Source organism: Pseudophryne corroboree, chromosome 7 (assembly GCF_028390025.1).
Source record: "Pseudophryne corroboree isolate aPseCor3 chromosome 7, aPseCor3.hap2, whole genome shotgun sequence".
Classification (NCBI taxonomy): domain Eukaryota; kingdom Metazoa; phylum Chordata; class Amphibia; order Anura; family Myobatrachidae; genus Pseudophryne; species Pseudophryne corroboree.
Genome location: NC_086450.1, coordinates 103,576,495 through 103,596,273, shown reverse-complemented (window position 1 = coordinate 103,596,273; position 19,779 = coordinate 103,576,495). Strand labels below are relative to the sequence as shown.

Here is a 19,779-nt window from a genome sequence, read left to right as displayed (position 1 = left end):
CAATTTTCCTCACAGACTAAGAAAGCACTGTATTATCAGGTACAGTCCTTTCGGCTTCAGAAAAGCAAGCGGGTCAAAGGCGCTTCCTTTCTGTACAGAGACAAGGGAAGAGGGAAAAAGCTGCACCAGTCAGCCTGTTCCCAAAATCATAATTCTTCTCTCGCTTCCTCTGAGTCCACAGCATGACGCGGGGGCTCCACAGGTGTAGCCAGGTATGGTGGGGGGCCGTCTCAAAAATGTCAGCGATCAGTGGGCTCGCTCACAGGTGGATCCCTGTTTCATTCAAGTAGTATTTCAGGGGTACAAGCTGGAATTTGATATGTCTTCCCCCCGCCGTTTTCCTCAAATATGCTATGCCGACAACTCCCTCAGGCAGGGAGGCTGTGCTAGAGGCAATTAATAAGCTGTATTCCCAGCAGGTAATACTTAAGGTGCCCCTACTCCAACAAGGACGGGGTTACTATTCCACACGGTTTTGGGGTACCGAAACGGCATGGTTCGGTGTGACCCTTTTTTATATTTAAAATCCTTGAACACATACAAAAAAAATTCAAGTTCAAGATGGAATCGCTCAGGGCGGTTATTGCAAGCCTGGACGAGGGGGATTACATGGTATCCCGGGACATCAAGGATGCTTACCTGCATGTCCCTATTTACTATCCTCGCCAGGAGTACCTCAGATTGTGGTACAGGATTACCATTACCAAGTCCAGACTCTGCCGTTTGGACTGTACATGGCACCGAGGGTGTTACCATGGTAATGGCCGGAATGAGGATACTCCTTCGAAAAGGGGAGTTTTTAATTATCCCGTAATTGGACAATCTCCTTATAAGGGCGAGGTCCAAGGAGCAGTTGCTTGTCGGGGTAGCACTATTTTGGAAAGTGCTACAACAGCACGGTTGGATTCTAAACAGTCCAGAGTCACAGCTGGTTCCTACGACACGTCTACTGTTCCTGGGGATGGTTCTGGACACAGACCAGAAATAAGTGTTTCTCCAGGAGGAGAAAGCCAAGGAGCTGTCATCTCTAGTCAGAGACCTCCTGAAGCCAAAACAGTTATCGGTGCATCATTGCACGCGAGTCCTGGGAAAAATGATAGCTTCCTACGAAGCAATCCCATTCGGCAGGTTCCATGCAAGAACTTTTCAGGGGGACCTGTTAGACAAGTGGTCCGGGTCGCATCTTCAGATGCATTAGGCTGGTAACCCTGTCTCCAAGGACCAGGGTATCTCTACTGTAGTGGCTGCAGAGTGCCCATCTTCAAGAGGGCCGCAGGTTCGACATACAGGACTAGGTCCTAGTGTCCATGGATGCCAGCCTTTGAGGCTGGGGGGCAGTCACACAGGGAAGAACCTTCCAGGGACTTTGGTCAAGTCAGGTGACTTCCCTACATAACTGGAACAGAGGGCCATTTACAATGCCCTGAGTCAGGCAAGGCCTCTGCTTCAAAACCAGCCGGTCCTGATCCAATCAGGCAACATCACGGCAGTCGCCTATGTAAACCAACAGGGCGGCACAGGAAGCAGGATGGCGATGGCAGAAGCCACAAGGATTCTCCGATGGGCGGAAAATCATGTGTTAGCACTGTCAGCAGTGTTCATTCCCGGAGTGGACAACTGGGAAGCAGATCTTCTCAGCAGACACGACTTCCACCCGAGAGTGTGGGGACTTCATCCAGAAGTCTTCTAAAGGATTGTACACCATTGGGAAAGGCCACAGGTGGACATGAAGGCGTCCCGCCTCAACAAAAAGCTCTAAAAGATATTGCGCCAGGTCAAGGGACCTTCAGGCGATAGCTGTGGACGCTCTGGTAACACCGTGGGTGTACCAGTCGGTTTATGTGTTCCCCCCTCTGCCTCTCATACCAAAGGTACTGAGAATAATAAGAAGGCGAGGAGTAAGAACGATACTCGTGGTTCCGGATTGGCCAAGAAGAGCCTGGTACCCAGAACTTCAAGAAAATATATCAGAGGACCCATGGCCTCTGCCGCTCAGACAGGACCTGCTGCAGCAGGGGCCCTGTCTGGTCCAAGACTTACCGCGGCTACGTTTTGATGGCATGGCGGTTGAACGCCGGATCCTAAAGGAAAAGGGCATTCCGGAGGAAGTCTTTCCTACGCTGATTCAAGCCAGGAAAGATGTAACTGCAAAACATTATCACCGCATATGGCGGAAATATGTTGCTTGGTGTGAGGCCAAAAAAGGCCCCAACAGAGGAATTTCAACTAGGTCGATTTCTGCATTTCCTACAAGCAGGAGTGTCTATGGGCCTAAAATTAGGCTCCATTAAGATACAGATCTCGGCTCTGTCGATTTTCTTCCAAAAAGAATTAGCTTCAGTACCTGAAGTTCAGACATTGTAAAAGGAGTGCTGTATATTCAGCCCCCGGTAGTGCCTCCAGTGGCACCTTGGGATCTCAACGTGGTGTTGAGTTTCTTAAAAATCACATTGGTTTGAACCACTAAAAACCGTGGATCTAAAATATCTCACGTTGAAAGTGGTCATGTTATTGGCCTTGGTTTCGGCCAAGCGTGTATCAGAATTGGCGGCTTTGTCATATAAAGTCCTTATCTGATTTTCCATATGGATAGGGCAGAATTGAGGACTCGTCCCCAGTTTCTCCCTAAGGTGGTATCAGCTTTTCACTTGAACCAACCTATTGTGGTGCCTGCGGCTACTAGGGACTTGGAGGATTCCAAGTTACTGGACGTAGTCAGGGCCTTGAAAAATTATGTTTCCAGGACGGCTAGAGTCAGGAAAATTGGCTCGCTATTTGTCCTGTATGCACCCAACAAGTTGGGTGCTCCTGCTTCTAAGCAGACTATCGCTCGCTGGATCTGTGACACGATTCAGCAGGCGCATTCTGCGGCTGGACTGCCGCATCCTAAATCAGTGAAAGCCCATTCCACAGGGAAGGTGGGCTCATCTTGGGTGGCTGCCCGAGGGGTCTCGGCTTTACAACTTTGCCGAGCTGTTACTGGGTCAGGGGCAAACACGTTTGCAAAATTCTACAAAATTGATACCCTGGCTGAGGAGGACCTTGAGTTCTCTCATTCGGTGCTGCAGAGTCATCCGCACTCTCCCGCCCGTTTGGGAGCTTTGGTATAATCCCCATGGTCCTTTCGGAGTTCCCAGCATCCACTAGGACGTTAGAGAAAATAAGATTTTACTCACCGGTAAATCTATTTCTCGTAGTCCGTAGTGGATGCTGGGCGCCCATCCCAAGTGCGGATTGTCTGCAATACTTGTAAATAGTTATTGCTAACTAAAGGGTTATTGTTGAGCCATCTGTTGAGAGGCTCAGTTGTTTTCATACTGTCAAACTGGATACAGTATCACGAGTTGTACGGTGTGATTGGTGTGGCTGGTATGAGTCTTACCCGGGATTCAAATCCTTCCTTATTATGTCAGCTCGTCCGGGCACAGTGTCCTAACTGAGGCTTGGAGGAGGGTCATAGTGGGAGGAGCCAGTGCACACCAGGTAGTCATAAATCTTTCTAGAGTGCCCAGCCTCCTTCGGAGCCCGCTATTCCCCATGGTCCTTTCGGAGTTCCCAGCATCCACTACGGACTACGAGAAATAGATTTACCGGTGAGTAAAATCTTATTTTAATTAGGCATTTTTATTAGGTCATATATATATATAATATACAGTATGTAGCCTGCCTTACTTTTTTGGTGGGGGGATCTGCTGGCAATACAATAGTCTCCAAGCAGCTCGAGGCCACAGGCTCCACATCGCTGCTAGGGAAGGGATCCCTCCTCCTTCCCTGCAGCCTGCGTGCCCAGCCAATGACTGAGCGGCAGGCTGCTTCTTCATACATTATTGGACAGCTGAGCCGTCGCTCAGCTGTCCTTTCTGTGCTGGGCTGCTGGCTGTTGCCGCTTAGCCGACCGCCGGCTTTTGCAAGATAGTGGGGACGGGACTCGGGAGCGCTGCACCGCAGATCGGATCATAAGAGAGATCCGATCTGTGGCATGGCGGGGGGCCCATTTGGAATAGGGGGCCCGGGATACTAACCCCCAGGGTACCCCCCCCTTAATCCGGCTCTGCAGCCAACGCTACTCAGTTTTGGCGTCGGCAGGAGCCGGTTCACCTTTAAAGAGTGGGATTGCTTTTAATCAACCAAAGCTTTAATGTTATGATTTATTTCTCATACGTCCTAGAGGATGCTGGGGATGCTTCAAGAACCATGGGGTATAGACGGGATCCGCAGGAGACATGGGCATTTTAAGACTTTAAAAGGGGTGTGAACTGGCTCCTCCCTCTATGCCCCTCCTCCAGACTCCAGTTAGATTCTGTGCCCAGGGAGAGCTCTACTGAGTTTCTCTGAAAAAAGACTTATGTTAGGTTTTTTATGTTCAGGGAGCTCTGCTGGCAACAGGCTCCCTGCTTCGAGGGACTAAGGGGAGAGAAGCAGACCTACTTCTGTGAGTTCAAAGGCTCTGCTTCTTAGGCTGCTGGACACCATTAGCTCCAGAGGGTCCGATCACTTGGTACGCCTAGCTGCTCGTTCCCAGAGCCGCGCCATCACCCCCCTTGCAGAGCCAGAAAAAAGAAGCCGAGTGAGTAAAAGAAGAATCGAAGACTTCAGTGACGGCAGAAGACTTCAGGTTTTGAGGTACCGCGCAGCGCGCCATGCTCCCACACACACAGCGGCACCAACAGGGTGCAGGGCGCAGGGGTACGCCCTGGGCAGCATGTAGACCTGAAATAAACTGGTTAAAGTTATATGAAAAGTGCCTGGGCACTCAATATAGACCCCCGCCAGTATAAATATGCCAAAATGAGCGGGACTGCGTGGCTTAGCCCTCACAGCTCTAACCGGCGCCATTTTCTCACAGAAGCTGCAGAGACGCTGGCCCTGACCTACACACTGCTGTACAAGTAACGGTGCAAAACGGAGGGGGGGGGGGGCACAGTACATTTGGTGCTATTATCTTTCCTCTGACGTCCTAAGTGGATGCTGGGACTCCGTAAGGACCATGGGGAATAGCGGCTCCGCAGGAGACTGGGCACAACTAAAAGAAAGCTTTAGACTACTGGTGTGCACTGGCTCCTCCCACTATGACCCTCCTCCAGACTTCAGTTAGAATCTTGTGCCCGGCTGAGCTGGATGCACACTAGGGGCTCTCCTGAGCTCCTAGAAAGAAAGTATATTTTAGGTTTTTTATTTTACAGTGAGACCTGCTGGCAACAGACTCACTGCAGCGAGGGACTAAGGGGAGAAGAAGCAAACCTACCTAACTGGTGGTAGCTTGGGATTCTTAGGCTACTGGACACCATTAGCTCCAGAGGGATCGACCACAGGACCCGACCTCGCTGTTCGGTCCCGGAGCTGCGCCGCCGGCCCCCTTACAGAGCCAGAAGCAAGAAGTGTTCCTGAAAATCGGCGGCAGAAGACTTCTGTCTTCAACAAGGTAGCGCACAGCACTGCAGCTGTGCGCCATTGCTCCTCATGCACACCTCACACTCCGGTCACTGATGGGTGCAGGGCGCTGGGGGGGGGGCGCCCTGAGGGCAATATAAGACACCTTGGCTGGCAAATCTACACCATATATAGTCAGGACGGGCTATATAGGTGTAAAAATACCCCTGCCAGAACTCCAGAAAAAGCGGGAGAAGTCCGCCGGAAAAGGGGCGGGGCCATCTCCCTCAGCACACTGGCGCCATTTTTTCCTCACAGCTCCGCTGGAAGGACGCTCCCTGGCTCTCCCCTGCAGTGTCAAGCTACATAAGAGTAAAAAAGAGAGGGTGGGCACTAAATTTAGGCGCAGTATATATAATATAAGCAGCTATAAGGGAAAAACACTCATTTATAGTGGGATCCCTGTGTTATATAGCGCTCTGGTGTGTGCTGGCATACTCTCTCTTTGTCTCCCCAAAGGGCTTTGTGGGGTCCTGTCCTCTGTCAGAGCATTCCCTGTGTGTATGCGGTGTGTCGGTACGGCTGTGTCGACATGTTTGATGAGGAGGCTTATGTGGAGGCGGAACAGATGCCGATAAATGTGATGTCACCCCCTGCGGGGTCGACACCTGTGTGGATGGTGCTGTGGAAGGAATTACGCGACAGTGTCGACTCCTTGCATAAAAGGTTTGACGACATACCAAATGTGGGACAGCCGGCTTCTCAGCCTGTGCCTGCCCAGGCGTCTTAAAAGCCATCAGGGGCTCTAAAACGCCCGCTACCTCAGATGGCAGACACAGATGTCGACACGGATACTGACTCCAGTGTCGACGACGATAAGACTAATGTAACTTCCAATAGGGCCACACGTTACATGATTGAGGCAATGAAAAATGTGTTACACATTTCTGATGTTACCCCGGGTACCACAAAAAAGGGTATTATGTTTGGAGAGAAAAAACTACCAGTGGTTTTTCCTCCATCTGAGGAATTAAATGAAGTGTGTGAAGAAGCGTGGGCTTCCCCTGATAAGAAACTGGTAATTTCTAAGAGGTTACTAATGGCGTACCCTTTCCCGCCAGAGGATAGGTCACGTTGGGAAACATCCCCTAGGGTGGATAAAGCGCTCACACGCTTGTCAAAGAAGCTGGCACTACCGTCTCCGGATACGGCCGCCCTGAAGGAATCTGCTAATAGAAAGCAGGAGGCTATCCTGAAGTCTATATATACACACACAGGTGTTATACTGAGACCTGCTATTGCTTCAGCATGGATGTGCAGTGCTGCAGCTGCGTGGTCAGATTCCCTGTCGGAAAATATTGATACCCTAGACAGGGACACTATATTGCTAACCGTAGAGCATATTAAAGACGCACTCTTCTACATGAGGGATGCACAGAGGGATATTTGCCGGCTGGCATCTAAAATAAGTGCAATGTCCATTTCTGCCAGGAGAGGGTTATGGACTCGGCAGTGGACAGGAGACGCAGATTCTAAAAGGCACATGGAAGTTTTGCCTTATAAGGGTGAGGAGTTGTTCGGGGATGGTCTCTCGGACCTCGTTTCCACAGCAACGGCTGGGAAGTCTACATTTTTACCCCATGTTCCCTCACAGCCAAAGAAAGCACCGTATTATCAGGTACAGTCCTTTCGGCCCAATAAGGGCAAGCGGGTTAGGGGCGCGTCCTTTCTGCCCAGAGGCAGAGGTAGAGGGAAAAAGCTGCAGCATACAGCCAGTTCCCAGGAGCAAAAGTCCTCCCCCGCTTCCTCTAAGTCCACAGCATGACGCTGGGGCTCCACAGGCGGAGCCAGGGTCGGTGGGGGCCCGTCTCAAAAATTTCAGCAATCAGTGGGCTCGCTCACGGGTGGATCCCTGGATCTTTCAAGCAGTATCTCAGGGGTACAAGCTGGAATTCGAGACATCTCCCCCCCCCCCCCCCCGCCGTTTCCTCAAATCTGCCTTACCAACAACTCCCTCAGACAGGGAGGCAGTGTTACAGGCAATTCACAAGCTATATTCACAACAGGTGATAGTAAAGGTGCCCCTACTTCAACAAGGACGGGGTTACTATTCCACAATGTTTGTGGTACCGAAACCGGACGGTTCGGTGAGACCCATTTTAAATTTGAAATCCTTGAACACATATAAAAAAATTCAAGTTCAAGATGGAATCGCTCAGGGCGGTTATTGCAAGCCTGGACGAGGGGGATTACATGGTATCACTGGACATCAAGGATGCTAACCTGCATGTCCCCATTTACCATCCTCACCAGGAGTACCTCAGATTTGTGGTACAGGATTGTCATTACCAATTCCAGACGTTGCCGTTCGGTCTATCCACGGCTCCGAGGGTCTTTACCACGGTAATGGCCGAAATGATGATACTCCTTCGAAAGAAGGGAGTTTTAATTATCCCGTACTTGGACGATCTCCTGATAAAGGCGAGGTCCAGGGAGCAGTTGTTGGTTGGGGTAGCGTTATCTCGGGAGGTGCTACAACAGCACGGCTGGATTCTAAATTATCCAAAGTCACAGCTGATCCCTACGACACGTCTACTGTTCCTGGGGATGGTTCTGGACACAGAACAGAAAAAAGTGTTTCTCCCGGAGAAGAAGGCCAAGGAGCTGTCATCTCTAGTCAGAGGCCTCCTAAAACCAAAACAGGTGTCGGTGCATCACTGCACGCGGATCCTGGGAAAGATGATAGCTTCCTACGAAGCAATTCCATTCGGCAGGTTCCATGCAAGAACCTTTCAGTGGGACCTATTGGACAAGTGGTCCGGATCGCATCTTCAGATGCATCGGCTGATAACCCTGTCTCCAAGGACCAGGGTGTCTCTGCTGTGGTGGCTGCAGAGTGCTCATCTTCAAGAGGGCCGCAGATTCGGCATACAGGACTGGGTCCTGGTGACCACGAATGCCAGCCTTCGAGGCTGGGGGGGCAGTCACACAGGGAAGAAACTTCCAAGGACTATGGTCAAGTCAGGAGACTTCCCTGCACATAAATATTCTGGAACTGAGGGCCATTTACAATGCCCTAAGTCAGGCAAAACCCCTGCTTCAAAACCAGCCGGTACTGATCCAGTCAGACAACATCACGGCGGTCGCCCATGTAAACCGACAGGGCGGCACGAGTAGCAGGACGGCGATGGCAGAAGCCACAAGGATTCTCCGATGGGCGGAAAATCACGTGTTAGCACTGTCAGCAGTGTTCATTCCGGGAGTGGACAACTGGGAAGCAGACTTCCTCAGCAGGCACGACCTCCACCCGGGAGAGTGGGGACTTCATCCAGAAGTCTTCCAACTGATTGTAAACCGTTGGGAATGGCCACAGGTGGACATGATGGCGTCCCGCCTAAACAAAAAACTAGAAAAGTATTGCGCCAGGTCAAGAGACCCGCAGGCGATAGCTGAGGACGCTCTAGTGACATCGTGGGTGTACCAGTCTGTTTATGTGTTCCCTCCTCTTCCTCTCATACCAAAGGTACTGAGGATAATAAGGAGAAGAGGAGTAAGAACTATACTCATTGTTCCGGATTGGTCAAGAAGAGCTTGGTACCCGGAACTTCAAGAAATGATCTCAGAGGAACCATGGCCTCTGCTGCTCAGACAGGACCTGCTGCAGCAGGGGCCCTGTCTGTTCCAAGACTTACCGCGGCTGCGTTTGACGGCATGGCGGTTGAACACCGGATCCTGAAGGAAAAGGGCATTCCGGAGGAAGTCATTCCTACGCTGATTAAAGCTAGGAAAGAAGTAACTGCAAACCATTATCACCGCATATGGCGAAAATATGTTGCGTGGTGTGAGGCCAAGAAGGCCCCAACGGAAGAATTTCAGCTGGGCCGTTTCCTGCACTTTCTACAGTCAGGGGTGACTATGGGCCTAAAATTGGGTTCCATTAAGGTCCAGATTTCGGCTCTATCGATTTTCTTCCAGAGAGAACTGGCTTCACTACCTGAAGTTCAAACTTTTGTTAAGGGAGTGCTGCATATTCAGCCCCCTTTTGTGCCTCCAGTGGCACCTTGGGATCTCAACGTGGTGTTGGATTTCCTAAAGTCACATTGGTTTGAGCCACTTAAAACCGTGGAATTGAAATATCTCACGTGGAAAGTGGTCATGTTGTTGGCCTTGGCTTCGGCCAGGCGTGTATCAGAATTGACGGCTTTGTCATGTAAAAGCCCTTATCTGATTTTCCATATGGATAGGGCAGAATTGAGGACTCGTTCCCAATTTCTCCCTAAGGTGGTGTCAGCCTTTCATCTGAACCAACCTATCGTGGTACCTGCGGCTACTAAAGACTTGGAGGCTTCCAAGTCGTTTGATGTAGTCAGGGCCCTGAAAATGTATGTTTCCAGGACAGCTGGAGTCAGAAAGACTGACTCGCTATTTATCCTGTATGCGCCCAACAAGTTGGGTGCACCTGCTTCAAAGCAGACTATTGCTCGCTGGATCTGTAGTACGATTCAGCTTGCACATTCTGCGGCTGGACTGCCGCATCCTAAATCATTCCACGAGGAAGGTGGGCTCTTCTTGGGCGGCTGCCCGAGGGGTCTCGGCTCTACAACTTTGCCGAGCAGCTACTTGGTCGGGGTCAAACACATTTGCTAAATTCTACAAGTTTGACACCCTGGCTGAGGAGGACCTAGAGTTTGCCCATTCGGTGCTGCAGAGTCATCCGTGCTCTCCCGCCCGTTTGGGAGCTTTGGTATAATCCCCATGGTCCTTACGGAGTCCCAGCATCCACTTAGGACGTCAGAGAAAATAAGAATTTACTCACCGGTAATTCTATTTCTCGTAGTCCGTAGTGGATGCTGGGCGCCCATCCCAAGTGCGGATTGTCTGCAATACTTGTATATAGTTATTGTTTAACTAAAGGGTTATCGTTGAGCCATCTGTTGAGAGGCTCAGTTGTTATCATACTGTTAACTGGGTATTGTATCACGAGTTATACGGTGTGATTGGTGTGGCTGGTATGAGTCTTACCCGGGATTCAAAATCCTTCCTTATTGTGTCAGCTCTTCCGGGCACAGTATCCTAACTGAAGTCTGGAGGAGGGTCATAGTGGGAGGAGCCAGTGCACACCAGTAGTCTAAAGCTTTCTTTTAGTTGTGCCCAGTCTCCTGCGGAGCCGCTATTCCCCATGGTCCTTACGGAGTCACAGCATCCACTAGGGACTACGAGAAATAGAATTACCGGTGAGTAAATTCTTATTTATTATAAAAGCGCTAACAGGTCTGAGGCATTGTATATAAAGTTTCAGTACCGGGATAGGCGCTGGGTTGTGAGCTGGCATACTCCCTCTGTATCTTTATAACAGGCTTTGCTGTGGGTCTATCCCCTATAGCCCCAGTGTGATTGTAGGTGTCGGTACGTGTGTGTCGACATGTCTGAGGCTGAGTGCTCTTCCCAGGAGGAGGCTGGAGTGGGGACAGAAAAGACTGTGAGAGTGACCGTGTCGACACCACCGATGGCTGATTGGGTAAATATGTTGAGTGTTCTGAATGCAAATGTGGCTAGGTTGACTAAGAGATTAGATAAATCTGAGTCTAAGAACCAGACATGGAGAAAATCCATGGAGGATGCATTGTCACAAGCTCAGACCCCTTCAGGGTCACAGAAACGTGCATTTACCCAGATAGCAGATACAGATACCGACACGGATTCTCATTCCAGTGTCGACTATAGTGATGCCAGATGAAATCCTAAACTGGCTAAGAGCATTCAGTACATGGTTGTGGCGATAAAAGAAGTATTGCATATCACAGAGGACCCTGCTGTTCCAGATACTAGGGTCTGTATGTTTAAAGGAAAGAAACCTGAGGTAACGTTTCCTCCCTCGCATGAACTGAACGCTCTTTTTGAAAAGGCTTGGGAAAATCCTGACAAGAAAGTACAGGTTCCCAAAAGAATTCCAGTGGCAAATCCGTTTCCCTCTGGGGACAGGGAAAAGTGGGAGTCAACCCCCACGGTGGACAAGGCTCTATCGCGTCTGTCCAAAAAGGTGGCGCTTCCGTCTCCTGACACGGCAGCCCTAAAGGATCCTGCGGATCGTAAGCAGGAAAATCCACTAAAATCCACTTATGTCACTACAGGTTCGCTACTCAGACCTGCCGTTGCTTCGGCATGGGTGAGTAGCGCTATAGAAAAGTGGGCAGATAACTTGTCATCTGAGATAGATACCCTGGACAGGGATAGCATGATTTTGACTCTGGGTCATATCAGGGACGCTGCAGCATATTTAAAAGAAGCTGCGAGTGATATTGGCCTTTTGGGATCAAGGGCCAATGCCATGGCAGTCTCGGCTAGGAGGGCATTGTGGATTCATCAATGGAATGCTGATGCTGACTCTAAGAAGACTATGGAGTCTCTACCGTTTAACGGTAGGGTCTTGTTTGGTGATGGCCTCACTGACCTGGTATCTACGGCTACCGCGGGTAAGTCATCATTTTTACCTTATGTTTCTGCACAACAAAAGAAAACGCCCCACTATCAGATGCAGTCCTTTCGGCCCAATAAATACAAAAAAAGGACGTGGGTCCTCCTTCCTTGCTGCGAGAGGAAGAGGAAAGGGAAAAAGGTCACAGGCTGTGGCAAGTTCCCAAGAACAGAAGTCCTCTCCGGCTTCTACCAAATCCACCGCATGGCGCTGGGGCTCCTCTGCGGGAGTCCGCACCGGTGGGGGCACATCTCAAACTCTTCAGTCAGGTCTGGGTGCGCTCGGACCTGGATCCTTGGATAGTAGAAATAGTAACCCTAGGGTACAAATTAGAGTTTCAAGGTGTACCCCCTCACCGATTTTTCAAATCGGCCTTGCCAGCTTCTCTTCTAGAAAGGGAGGTAGTATGCGCTGCAATACTAAAGCTGTGTCAAAATCAAGTCATAGTCACAGTACCCCCGTCACAACAGGGGAGGGTTTTTATTCAAGTCTGTTCGTGGTCCTGAAGCCGGATGGCTCGGTCAGACCGATTTTGAACCTAAAATCCCTCAATTTCTTTCTAAAGAAATTCAAATTCAAGATGGAATCTCTCCGAGCAGTGATCTCCAGTCTGGAGGAGGGGGATTTTATGGTGTCGGTCGACATAAAGGATATGCCTACTTACACGTTCCCCCATATCCTCCACATCAGGCATACCTGAGGTTTGCTGTTCAGGATTGTCATTACCAATTTCAGACGTTGCCGTTTGGTCTGTCCACGGCTCCGAGGATTTTCACCAAAGTTATGGCGGAAATTATAATTTTGCAAGTTTATTAAAAATAAGAAACTAAGAAATCACATGCACATAAGTATGTGCCTTTGCTCAATACTTTGTTGATTCACCTTTGGCAGCAATTACAGCCTCAAGTCTTTTTGAATATGATGCCACAAGCTTGGCACACCTATCTTTGGGCAGCTTCGCCCATTACTCTTTGCAGCACCTCTCAAGTTCCATCAGGTTGGATGGGAAGCATCGGTACACAGCTATTTTCAGATCTCTTCAGAGATGTTCAATCGGATTCAAGTTTGGGCTCTGGCTGGCCCACTTATGGACATTCACAGAGTTATCCTGAAGCCACTCCGTTGATATCTTGGCTGTGTGCTTAGGCTCCTTGTCCTGCTGAAAGATGAACAGTCACCCCAGTCGGAGGTCAAGAGCGCTCTGGATCAGTTTTTCATCCAGGATGTCTTTGTACATTGCTGCGTTCATCTTCCCCCCCCCCCTCTCCCCTCCCCCCCCCCCCCCCCCCCCCTCCCCTTCCTCTATCCTGACTAGTCTCCCAGTTCCTGATGCTGAAAAACATACCCACAGCATGATGTTGCCACCACCATGCTTCACTGTAGGGATGGTATTGGCCTGGTGATGAGTGGTGCCTGGTTTCCTCTAAACATGACGCCTCTCATTACATGCCAAAGAGTTCAATCTTTGTCTCATCAGACTAGAGAATTTTGTTTCTCGTGGTCTGAGAGTTCTTCAGGTGCATTTTGGCAAACTCCAGGCAGGCTTCCATAAGCTTTGTTCTTTTTACTAAGGAGTGGCTTCCGTCTGGCCACTCTACCATGTAGGCCTGATTGGTGGATTGCTGCAGAGATGGTTGTCCTTCTGGAAGGTTCTCTCTCCACAGAGGAATGCTGTAGCCCTGACAGAGTGACCATCGGGTTCTTGGTCACCTCCCTGACTAGGGCCCTTCTCCCCCGATCGCTCAGTTTAGACGGCCGGCCAGCTCTAGGAAGATTCTTGGTGGTTACAAACTTCTTCCATTTGCGGATAATGGGGGCCACTGTGCTCATTGGGGCCTTCAAAGCAGCAAATATTTTTCTGTACCCTTCCCCAGATTTGTGCCTCGAGACAATCCTGTCTCAGAGGTCTACAGACAATTCCTTTGACTTCATGCTTGGTTTGTGCTCAGACATGCACTGTCAAGTGTGGGACCTTATATAGACAGGTGTTTGCCTTTCCAAATCATGTCCAATCAACAGAATTTACCACAGGCGGACTCCAGTTAAGCTGTAGGAATATCTCAAGGATGATCAGTGGAAACAGGATGCACCTGAGCTCATTCTTGAGCTTCATGGCAAATTCCGTGAATACTTATGTACAAGTGATTTCTTAGTTTTTTTTAATTTTTAATAAATTAGCAAAAATCACAATAAAACTTTTTTCACGTTGTCATTATGGGGTATTGTGTGTAGAATTTTGAGGGGAAAAATGCATTTATTCCATTTTGGAATAAGGCTGTAACATAACAAAATGTGGAAAAAATGAAACGCTGTGAATGCTTTCCGGATGTACTGTATTTCCAGCAGGGTGGCATGGATGGGGTCTACTGGGAATTACATAATGGGAAACTAATGAATACTTTTGAGTAGCTCGCTACATATCCTTGTAGTTTGCTTAGCATCATGAGTGACATACTGTACTCTAACATCTCTTGTGATCCGGGTAATTCTAGCATATGGATCATGTCATTTTTAAGGAGAAACGCACTGGAATATTAGATGTGTCACCATTTCAAAGTTGGACTGTTAACTAAATGTTTTAAAATTGCTTTGTCCAGGTTACGCAAATCATTCTGGTCACTGAGCAATAAGAAAATTCTTGGCAGTCACAATATAGTTTCTTTCTCGCTGTTCTGTATTCCTTGGTTTTCCACAGAATCTCTGCCAACCTAGAACGTTATATTTATATTATTAGTAGAAGTGGGTGAAAAATTGCTTGCCACATATTGCTGAATGAGACTGGAAACAACCCAAGATTCATCTAAACATAGAGAAACTCTGATCCTTTTTTATCGTGGGTTAGAACGGTTATCAAGTGGTAATGCAGTCAGGGGAATATGCGTCATAGAGCAGTCACCCCGGTGTGACAGGACATTATTTCTCTCTCACTCAGTGCAATCAGAGGGATTTTTCCTCTTTCTTAGTGACAATGTAACCACACGCTGCACTTTGTCACTGCTGAGGTCATTGGCACGCTGTGCGAGTGTGAGCAGCATTCGCTTATTGTGGTCTGTCTCCGGCTCAATACAGCTTATAACTAAATGGGGTGTCGGATGCTATTAAAGGAGATGTGTGACTTCCTTTTAAAAAGGGTTTGTTTCATAGGGTAATTCCTTAAGGAACCACTAACCTAAAATACCTATCCTCTATAAAAGTGATGGGGAACCTTTGGCATTCCAGTTGTTGTTGAACTATACATCTCAGCATGCCCTGCTACAGTTTTGCTATTTGGCCATGCTAAAACAGTAGCAGGGCCCCATCAGTGCTATATACTGTCTATTAATTGGATAATTCTGACCTGTCAACATTTTAAATGTCTGTATTTTGACTGTGGCAACATTTTGAATGTAGGTATTTTGACCTTGTCCGGATTTTGATTGAAGGTAAACTGACTACATCCCGCCTGTAGGAAAGGCTCAGATCCAGACTGTTGACTCAGTGATAATAGGTGTGAAGCAGCAAGGTATTCTACTGCAAGTGGTAGCAGATGTGGGGCAAAGTAGAAAGGAAGTACAGTAGACTGACATGGTGCAAGACAATGAAGGCTGAACCAGTCCCAGCCCACACACACCACCACCAGTTCATACTTTGCTAGGCTCCTTAGCTTGGGGATTGGCTGCTCCTTAAAGCAGTAGTTCTCAAACTTTTCTTTTCTTTTTTTCTCTCTGGTTTACCAGGTTCTTCCTAGTGTTCCTAGTTTTAATGTTTGCCATTTATATCCAGGCTGTATTTGTTTACGGAGTATTACTTTAAGTCTGTACATGTCTAAGGAAAGCATTTGGTTTCCGGGATCCAGTCTGAAGATCGACACTGTCTAGGTCGACAATGTTTAGGTCAACCACTATAGGTCGACAGGGTTGGAAGTTCGACAGGGTTTATAGGTCGACATGTGCTAGGTCGACAGGTCAAAAGGTCGACATGAGTTGTTCAAATTTTTTCTTTTTTTGAACTTTTTCATACTTAACGATCCACGTGGACTACGATTGGAACGGTAACCTGTGCCGAGCGAAGCGAGGGGACACGGTGCACTAATTCGGCTTCCCGGTCACTGTACGCAGAAAATGACACAATAAACAACAACTAATGTCGATCTTTTGACCTGTTGACCTAGCACATGTCGACCTAGAAACCCTGTCGACCTAGCACATGCCGACCTAGAAACCCTGTCGACCTTCCAACCTTGTCGACCTTAACATTGTCGACCTAGACACTGTCGATTTGATGATCCAAACCCTTGGTTTCCTTATACACAATTACTAATTCAGTTATGATGTTGAAGTGTCCATAGATCCCTCTTCTTTAACCCTGAAGGCTATAGTATATGACGTTAATGGAATAAAGGCCTATCCCGCAAAATGGGACCAGACATGGAACTTCTATTTATTAACAGCTGAAATGCAGTAGCTTTTATTTGTGGCATTGTGGCGTAATGCTGAGGTGATGTTGGACTTCTTGGCTTAAATATATGAATTCATGTTTTTAACAGAATCGCCTGAAAGTGATGTTGCCATGGAGATAGCTGCATCCGAACAGCTGATTTCTGAACCTACATATGACTGTGTTATATGTGGACAAAGCGGCCCATCTACAGAGGACCGTCCCATAGGGCTTGTGGTCTTGCTGCAAGCAACATCTGGTAAGTGCTCTATGACAGTGTGTACAGTGTAAAACCGCGGAGCATATACTGAAGAGGAACAGTTTCATTTTTGTAAAAAAATTCTTATTTTTTTACTTTAATAACACATTTATATATCATGCCCACCTAAGAGGGGTAAATAAATATGGGTCTCACCCCTTTTACCTTAGCCCTTACAGGGAGGTGGACTTCACTGGTAGACAACCCCTGCAGTTTGTAGCAGAGGGAATCAATCTGTCTTGCTGTATAGAGCTCTTCTGCTATTATCTATTAAGTCAAACCTTCAAGCATTTGGAACTGATTTAAGAAAATCAGGCCAATCTGGCTCCCAACCTCAAGTAATCATGAGGTTCATAAATGGAGGACCTGGGCCCATGGTGTGCCTGAGGGAGAATGGTATAAAAAGTGGACAAACCTTTTGAAGCTGTTAGAAAAGAAAAAAGAATGTGTGGGTACACATACCATAACACTGGTGAATATGATTTTTGTAGTAGGAACAGTTACAAAAAGTTATTTAACAGGCTTAAAAAAAAAAAAGTGTGTATATATATATATATATATATATATATATATATATATATATATATATAGAGAGAGAGAGAGAGAGAAATAATATGTGTGTATATTCTGTTTAATAATAACTGAAAAACATCTTCTACCTGTACCTGACGTTTCAAGTTTTGGGACACCGACGTAAACTCTCTGAGCCGAAGAAGCTTCCTACCAGCGAGGAGGAGCAGATTTACCTAGGGGGAACGTGTGCCGCATCACTTGACGTTAGACTAGCCACGTTACAGCACCACTTCAAAGGCGTAAGTGCTATGTCTTGTCCTTGGTAAAAGTTGGCATTGTCAGGAATACTGGCTGGTATTATGATTTGATTTGATAACTCCTATAATTTGTTTTACCCTTTCTGCCTCTGCCCTGGCACCGAAATAGTCATCCATTTGCTTCCATTCTCTAAGTTGTTTTAGAAAAACGGAGTGAGAACCTGATTTATTGGCTACCCATTGGGTCGCAGTACGTATTCCTTCTGTAGCAGTTTTCAGAATAATATCTGAATGGGTTAAGACATCTTCGCCCTTCTTTGTTTCAGGTTTTGCTTTTTTCCTTCCTCTTTTACACCTATGACAAGCTGAATGAAAGGCAGCTATTTTTACCTATCTGTTTCATTTCAAGAGATCTCCCGCTTATGGCGCTGTACTGCCATCCATCATTGGTTGAACATACCTAGAGGTGAACTGAGATTTATGAGCTAGATACGCTGAACAATTAGGCTTTGAATTGCAGCATGTGGACAAGAAGAGGTTCTTGTGCAATAACTGGCATGGTTATTGGTGCTCTCACAAAAGTAATGTAACCTGCCGACCATGTAAGTAGGTTTAACAAAGGGCAGTAATAGTGTAACATGAGATTATTTCCAGTGTTGTTATTATAGTTATTCCTTATATGCACTGCTTCAGTATGGTTCTTATACTTATTACTTATATGCATTGCCCTATTATGGTTGTTATAGTTATTCCTTATATGCACTGCTTCATTATGGTTATTATAGTTATGCGTTATATGCATTCTTCAGTATGGTTATTCTATTTATTCTGTATATGCACTGCTGTATTATGGCTATTGTAGTTATTCTATATATGCCATGCTTTATTATTCTAGCTATTTCATATATGTACTGCTTCATTATAATTAATGTATTAACTAAGAACCTAAACTCTGATATACACTGAGGACTGCTACACTTTCCCTGTGGTTTCCATCCACTTACGCTCACTTTGGAACACAATACATGGAAATTGTAAAAAGTGTAACTTTAATATGATGTTATTATATAGTATAGTGGGGTCATTAATTATGAGTGTGCCATTCTGGAGTTTAGATTTAACTATATACAATGCATTGCTCTACATATACATCAAGGCACCTTATAGTTTTATGCTGTGAATAACTATATACGTTAGTGTTCCTTCTTTATAGTCCACCACATTACCTAATTTCCAGTTACACGTTTTGCAAGTTGTTTGGCTTAATATATATTGACATTTATGTAGTTGAGATTTTTTTTTTCTCCTATTTTACTGAATAAGATTTTAATAGACATTAAAGGGTTGAATTATTTGGTATGGCAGTGTATGTTTCTTGCATACTAAATTCCTAACCAGAAAGCTTCATATAAGAAGGGATAAATGACGTATACTGTAGATAGACCAGCGTTACCGCACCATTCTGCATCTATTATGTAAACGATAACAGAATATTTCCTTGATGGGTGTGGTTCATAGGGTCAACCACACTTAGGTCAACAGTGTCTAGGTCGACAACTATTAGTCGACAGTAACTAAATCGACACCCAAAATAGGTCAACACAAGCATTAGGTCGACATGACAAAAGTTCGACATTAGTTTTTTAGGGGGGTTTTTGTGTAGTTTTCTTGGTAGAGTGACCGGGAACCCCAATTAGAGCACCGTGTCCCCCCGCATGGCGAGCGAGCTTTGGGCAAGGTGCCTCGCTGCGCTTGGCACAGGTTACCATTCCCAGTTGTAGTCCACGTGGATCGTAAAGTATAAAAAAAGTTCGAAAAATGAAAAAAAATTGTGAAAAACTCATGTCGACCTTTTTGTCATGTCGACCTAGTACATGTCGACCTAATGCATGTCGACCAATAGTGGTCAACCTAATGGCTGTCGACCTAAGTGTGGTCGACCTAGAGACCAGATACCTTCCTTGATATAGGGAAATGAAGCAATATTGATAGGATTACAGTATGTCCTAATGGAATTGAGTACAAGTCAAAAAGCTGAAATTCACATTGGCAAACTGAAGTGGTCTGTACTGATTTTCTGCTTGTTTTAATTAAAATAGAACCGTCTGTAGAATACCATAGTAATAATTTCACACTGTATGTGAATGAACGTCTATAGATGGTCTTGTGAAAGGTGCCGCTGGATAGGGTGAGCCCTTTGTCTGCCCTGCAGCAGCTGAATCAAGCTCCTAGTTGTTGAGTTTATCCTTTACTGTCAAAAGAAATTGGATTGTTTGCGCGTCAGATCTATTCTTCTGTATGTGAGAAATGGACTCGTCGAAGTGATTAACGTGGCTAAAATTCCTGTGAATTGGTTTGACCATGTATTGATTGTTAGAATGTTATTCTGGTCTGTGATGATGATCGTCCAGGTCAAGCTTTGTGGACCTTTAGTGATGGGTCCTATTGTCCTTGCAGATAACATGTAATAGGCATTTCCTAATCTCTGT

At 46.8% G+C, this 19,779-nt stretch overlaps 1 protein-coding gene across 1 annotated transcript in view; it reads left to right on the top strand.

Annotated features, from left to right (window-relative positions):
• The window catches only part of UBR3 (ubiquitin protein ligase E3 component n-recognin 3), a 406,648-nt gene that overhangs the window by 219,710 nt on the left and 167,159 nt on the right, over positions 1–19,779 (top strand). Inside the window, exons 25-26 of the mRNA XM_063933505.1 lie at positions 16,371–16,520; positions 17,199–17,332. Of these exons, the coding sequence (XP_063789575.1) occupies positions 16,371–16,520; positions 17,199–17,332 (284 nt within the window). The remainder of the gene's footprint in view (positions 1–16,370; positions 16,521–17,198; positions 17,333–19,779) is intronic.